Source organism: Filicampus tigris, chromosome 17, assembly GCF_054856515.1.
Source record: "Filicampus tigris isolate MCC_2025a chromosome 17, RoL_Ftig_1.0, whole genome shotgun sequence".
In the NCBI taxonomy this organism is placed as follows: Eukaryota; Metazoa; Chordata; class Actinopteri; order Syngnathiformes; family Syngnathidae; genus Filicampus; species Filicampus tigris.
The window spans coordinates 1,054,099-1,060,870 of record NC_141233.1 but is presented as its reverse complement, the minus strand read 5'-3'; the positions used below and the strand labels follow the sequence as shown (position 1 = coordinate 1,060,870).

General features: G+C 41.8%; 1 protein-coding gene across 2 annotated transcripts in view; it reads left to right on the top strand.

Moving 5' to 3' along the window:
- The first annotated feature begins 3,854 nt into the window (after window positions 1–3,854).
- vps11 (VPS11 core subunit of CORVET and HOPS complexes) overlaps window positions 3,855–6,772 on the top strand; it is a 28,064-nt gene continuing 25,146 nt past the window's right edge. Inside the window, exon 1 of one of the 2 annotated variants that reach the window (XM_086012777.1) lies at window positions 3,855–4,071. In XM_086012777.1, the coding sequence (XP_085868903.1) occupies window positions 3,926–4,071 (146 nt within the window). In that variant the 5' untranslated portion in view covers window positions 3,855–3,925. The remainder of the gene's footprint in view (window positions 4,072–6,772) is intronic. The other variant, XM_086012776.1, reaches the window with a different exon arrangement.

Here is a 6,772-nt window from a genome sequence, read left to right as displayed (position 1 = left end):
TATAACATTAACGGCAAACATTCAGGCTCACCCTATGTAAATATATGCAGTAACTATGTGTATATACACATGTACACACCACCATACATCTACATAAAAAGTATGAGGAACACTCATTTTAGCCTGTACATAGTACAGAGGAAAAATAATCTTAAGTAAGTGACAGTGTTGCAGTGAAATGTAAGGAACAGCATTGGATAAAAATAAAACTAGACTAACAGTAGTGGGGAATATTGAGTATTGCACGATATAAGCTCAGGTGCAGGACTGCACAATTGCACAAATGTCCGCCAGTTTGTAGAGACTACACAATGTTCTTGTTAAAGAGTCTGACAGCAGCAGGCAGGAAGGAGCGGCGGAATCTCTCCTTTGCACAGCGAGGGTGTAACAGTCTATCACTGAAGGAGCTGTGGAGTGCTGTTCGGGTGCTCTGGAGGGGGTGGGCCGGGTTGTCCAGCATTGATGACAGCTTGGCCATCATCCTCCTGTCCCCCACTGAGTCCTCCAGCCAGCCAATTGCAGGGCACACAGAGACAAACAAACATACACACTCACAATCATACCTAGGGGCAATTTAGAGTGATCAATTAACCTACCATGCATGTTTTTGGAATGTGGGATGAAACTCAAGTACCAGGAGAAAACCCACTGCAGGCACGGGGAGGACATGCAAACTTCACACAGGAAGACCGGAGCCAGAATCGAACCCACGACCTCTCAACTGTGAGGCAGACATGCTAACCAGTCGACCACCATGCCCGCTAGTACGTAATATGTATTATATTTCTTTTTTTTAGTTATTTTATTTTATTTTTTTACAAAACTTTGCTGCTTATTGTGCAGGCATATGGGTACTTAGTCTTAGTGTGGTAGCCGTAGTTAGTGATCAAAGATCATAACTTCACCCCGCATAATACACCAATTTGGAACAACAGATACATCACTAGTAAGGACAAATCGTTGTTTGACAAGGTTTGGTTGGAAAGGGGGATTTTGTCAGTGCTGCATTTAGCTGATAGTGTGGCGGAGCCATTGGTGGGACTGTGCACACCCAGGCCCACCCAGATTGACAGACTGCCTACCCGGTGAGATTCATGAAAAAAAACCCCAATACTTTTGAATTTGTGTTTCGTTGTTTTTTTATTTTATTGAACATTAAGATCGACTGGTTAGCACGTCCGTCTCACAGTTCAGAGGTAGTGGGTTCGATCCCGGCTCCGGCCTCCCTGTGTGGAGTTTGCATGTTCACCCCGTGCCTGCGTGGGTTTTCTCCAGGTACTCCGGTTTCCTCCCACATTCCAAAAACATGTATGGCAGGTTAATTGAACACTCTAAATTGACCCAAGGTGTGATTGTGAGTGCGAATGTTTGTTTGTCTCTGTGTGCCCTGCGATTGGCTGGCAACCAATTCAGGGTGCCCCCTGCCTCCTGCCCGAAGACAGCTGGGATAGGCTCCAGCACTCCCCGCGACCCTAGTGAGGATAAACGGTATAGATAATGGATGGATTTCATATCACTCATGTCCAATAGAAATTATCTTACAATTATTTCCTAAAAATGCCATTTACCAGTTAAGAACTAAATATTTGAAATTACAAACCATTCCCAAAGACAAGCATTTTAAAGTTATGAATGGGGTCTATCTAGGGCTGTTCGATTTTGCCTAATAAGAAAATCACAATTATTTTCTCTCAAACCCGATTTTATGATTACAATTTCTTTGTAAAATAAAAATAATTAAGTATTTTGAATGTCTTTTATTTAAACTTAATTTTTCTTTCTTTGAACTCAAAATACCAGTCAATTTAACTTAATACACACAGAACGATCCATTAGGATTAACAGAATTTTACTTGGTTCAGTTCTATTCCAGGTAATTTCCATGTTTCAATCCTGGGCTCCTAGCTCACCATCGACCTGGCCAATTGAGCATACGCTCCACTTCACTTCCTCACTCACTCGGCTGTCGGCTCAGATAGTCGGCTCCTGCAGCAAACAATCCCCCACATGTGTCACTTTCTCCTCGGCCAGTGGACAATCGCTTCCGCATTTAAGCATTAATAAGCAATTGGATTAAACGCGCTACTCACGTGAGCGCATGACAAACACAGAAGTAACCACCGGAAAACAGATATCTTAATACGAAGAGAAGAGTAACAGAAAGTACAAATCCGAAGAGAATATACAAACAGAACGCACAGAAAGTACAACTGGGCTACACTTATACACCAAAAATAACAAAACCGAACGTGCCGATTTGAACGTTTTTAACATCGGTTTATCCAGAAAATTCGGTTACGGTTCAAAATCGTTTAATCGAGCAGCCCTAGGTGTACCCATCCAATGACTTTGTTCAACAACAATTTGGCATTGAAACAAGTAACTGTGTTATTTGTAGTGAAGTGGAAACGACTACATTTGTTTTTTAATTGTATGTGGTCACAGCCATTATGGATTGATATACATGACTGGCTTCAACCGAACGTTTTTCAATTGAGAGAATTTTCTCTAGAAGATGTTTCCTTTGGTGTTGTTTAAAAGATACAAATAATGACTATTTAGTCAACACTATTCTTATGCTTGGATTTTTTTCACCACAAATGTAAAATTTTAAAGGTGAAATCAAATTTCTTCTATTTTCACGACGAGTTTGTTTCTTTTTTGAAGACCCTGTGTAATCATAACCGCTTGCAAAAAAAAAAAAACACCTGTTCGTCATCAAAAGAAAATGGCAACACGAAAAATAGCTGTAACAAGTCAGTTGTCACATGAGCACAAGCCGGAAAGAATATAAGATGCTTTTGCAGTCTTTAAGGGACATAGGTAAACTTAGTAGGATACAGTTGTTTATTTTTGTTTTTATTTTATCCCTTCCCAGTTAGGATTAGCTAATTTGGGAGTCACACTCCATATCAGTTGGTGGCGGTAATGAAATTGTTTGCCTAACCACCATGACAAAACAAAAAAAGAACATTTGTCAGATACGTACTTCATACTAGGCCCAATCCCAATACCCACAATTGCACCCTTGTGCCCCTCAATTTTGCGTGTTCCCGTCGAGGCAGCGAGTGTGTAGGGTGTCCCAAATCTCAGAAGTGCTCCGTCGCCCCGCCCCTTTTAGCGCCCTTGTTCCAAACTTCAGCTGCGCCCGTATCCACGGCCCCTCAGCCGAAGCATATTACCCACAATTCATCAACTAAAATAGCGTGACATTGACTACATTCGGTGGAATTCCTGTAACAATATTTTTTATTAAGTGCAAACATTGAATTATTGCAATTTCTGCACGTCTGTCAATCGATGTGTTAAAGTTACCTACGTCTTTTGTCCTAGTGCAGCTGCCGTTCTGGCGACCTTCCGGGCATGCGCCGCATATTGTACAGAGCCCAAATAAATACAAATAATGTAGCCATAGCGCCCATCGACTGGAAGACGGAGCCCGAGTTTTACTTAACTACTAGTTGACATAAGTTGTAATATAATTTTAAACAGCAAATTACCAAAACAACCCGTGTCGCCATGCTCGCTGATGCAGCAGCCTAGTCCATCACGTCACAGGCAGTGTCCCAATTCTTAAATCTGTGTACACTTGTAGAATTGCGCTCTCGAACAGTACGTCCATTTCGACTAAGTGTACACTTTGAAGAGGACCGTAGGGTGCAAGTGTGGGTATTGGGATTCGGGCCATAGTAGTAAAAATTAGAGTTGCAGTCACTGAACTGCACGCACAACTGTTAGATTCATATTCATACTCGCATTGAAACAATTCTAATCCAAACATTTTTGGTTCACACTCACAAAAAACAATTCTAAATCAAACAATGTGCAACAAACTCCATATTGACCACAGTACCGGTTTAACTCACGTGAACGAGCTGTCACGTGATGTACTGTTCTGGAGAGCGTTAGCGCGACCACTAACACGATGGCCGCATTCTTACAGTGGAGAAAGTTTGTATTTTTTGACAAAGACACAGTTAAGGATCCTTTGGATGATGGGAAAACCTTTATTCTTCCAAATGGAATATCGGCCTGCGACTCTGGACGTGGTCACATTGTTCTTGGAGATATCCTTCAGTAATTAGCCCGCTCTGCGTCTAGCTAAACTGCGTCTAGCCGCTAAACGCAGTTTAATCGTAAAGCGGCAGCAAAAATTAAGAGTTGTCATGCATGTTCCACGATGCATATTGTTATCGCTATCTAAGCAAGGTGACAAGCGGCTATCCGATGACAAAATCTGACGAACTGCTTGACTTGTTTGGGCTTTCCATTTCTACACAGAAAATCGTTAAGCAGCTCATCACCCTAACTCATACCTTTCAATTTGTACACTTTCCGTGTAATTTGCACAGGTGGAAACACCTCTTCAATCATGTAGATCGTTGATCTCCGTTCACGTGACAGCAGCCGTTCGAAAATAATGTGTAATGTTTAAGATTATGTACAGATATGTAAGGGCAAATTACAACTTTCGTCAGATTCTTTGACTGGTATTCTAACCTAAATTTACTTAATAATACACATATTTTGTTGTAAATGGGCTGTTACTTGTATAGCGCTTTTCTACCTTTGATACTCAAAGTCTACATATAGTGCACTTGTACAGTTGTTTTGCATTCAAAATGCATACTCACTGGATGTATTATAAGTCGTCAACATGATTTATATATCACTGTGAGGTTATTTTGGACTACTGTAGTTGTATAGCTGCTGCTGTGGCACAATTATATATACTTATATTATTACTTGGCACCAACTGATCAGGCAACCTTAAATCTGTCTCTCATTTTCTTCCTGCTTAAATTTAGGGGTTTCGAACTCTGGTCCTCGAGTGCCGCTTTCCTGCATGTTTTAGATGTTTACCTCCTCCAACACACCTGATTCAAATATCAGGATCATTATCAGGCTCTTGCAGAGCTTGCTGTTGAGCTGATCAAGGGCCGGCGTTTGAGACCGATGGATTAGATGTCGATTGCTCCTTATTTGGTGAATATTGCTGCTGTGACAATATAATTTCCCTCATAGTGAATAAAGTATCCATTAGAGGGGCGGTTGCGGGGGAACACTCCCCACACAAATTCGATACGATTCTCGATAAATGGGGTATGATACGATTCAAAATGTAATGATTTGATTCAGTTGGATTTAGAAGCTCTCCAAATCCCAAACTACGCGGGTAACTTGAAAGAAACAGTAAATCATCTGCAATGTCAAACCAATTTATGTACATCCCTTATAAGACTATTCGATATTATTCTCAAAACATGGGATGTGATACAATTCAAGGGTGCAGTGATTTTAAAATGATGCGATTCAATTCATCAAAACAGAATTTCTGATTTGAACCGTTTTGTTTAACCCCTGGTATCCATCATCTATTAGGATTGCATGAGAATACACAAAATTCATGGTTCGGTTCGATACTGTAGTAAAGAGGGAAAAATAAAATCATGCCGATTTTAACTTTAATCTACATTCTTTTTGACAAAAGACACAACCGAGGTTTGACTTATATGGCCTTCTCAAACTACACAACTTTAGTTTCCGTTATGACAATCGCGCTGTCAGACTAACAGATTGATAACATTGTTGTGTGTCTTAGACCGGGCGAGATGTCACACTACAAGTCTGTCACCGACTAGACCCCGCCCAATCATTGTGTGCTGACATCAAAATTCAGTCCATTGCCGCAGGTCTGTCGGGGAGGCGGGACGAGCAGCTGTCAAAGTCATGTCAAAACGGAGGAATTATGTGCATTTGCGTTTGTTCTCTGCTCAGAAAAAATGAAAAAGAAAAAGAGGGACTATGGATCCCGTTCCTGTATGGTGGGTAGAGGGCAATATGGACTTTCTATTCTCCTAGAACTTGAGGTAACAAATTTGTTTAATGACGTCACATTTGCTAATCATATACTAGCTTTGCAGTTTGCAAACGTAGCACAGGTTGAAATGCTACATATACTTTCCAATAGTTCCACTTTTGTTCACGTCACTTTTTAAATACTGTACACCACATTGTGATTTACCCGTTTGTGCGCCACGTCCAGTTGGCTGTCACTATCTTCCTATTGGTCAATGCCAAAGAACCAATCGAAGGACGACGTAGGACATGTCATATGCGGAAAGACGAACAAAAATTCGGATATGCCAAACTTTCGTCGTCGTGTTCGTGAAGCATCCCAGATGCCAGTCCAGCAATTGTCGACTATGTCGCGTACACGGGCTACCATGCGTCAAGACAACTCAAAAATGGGCTACGAGACACTACGTTTGCCTGCGACACGACACGTATGTCGGCTCGAAAGCGGGCCACATTCGTGCAGTCTGACGTCGACATTAATCTCCTCCTTGCTCAACACTCCGGCCCGGCTCTTCATCCTCAGCTCACATGGCAATGTTCCGTCCTTCTGCTAATATTCTGCGTTTGTGGAATATGAGTTAAGCAACAAAATCTAGTCATTTCACGGGGTGGCCATTTTGTCACTCCTGTCGACTGAAAATGACATCACAGTTGCTCAGGGCTCAGATAACGACTAATCATAGCTCAGGCCTTGTCTACACGTAGGCGGGGTTTTTGCAAACGGCGGATATTAGCCTGCCGTTAGCCCTATCATCCACACGTCCCCGGAGTTTTTTCATTGAAAAAGCAAAACTCCAGCCACAATGGAGATTTGCTGATATCTCCGGATCCGTGTTTGGCTGTGGACAGTCAGACCCGGAGATTTACGTCATCACTATGCGACAACAATGCTCTGATGTCACTTGCACGACTT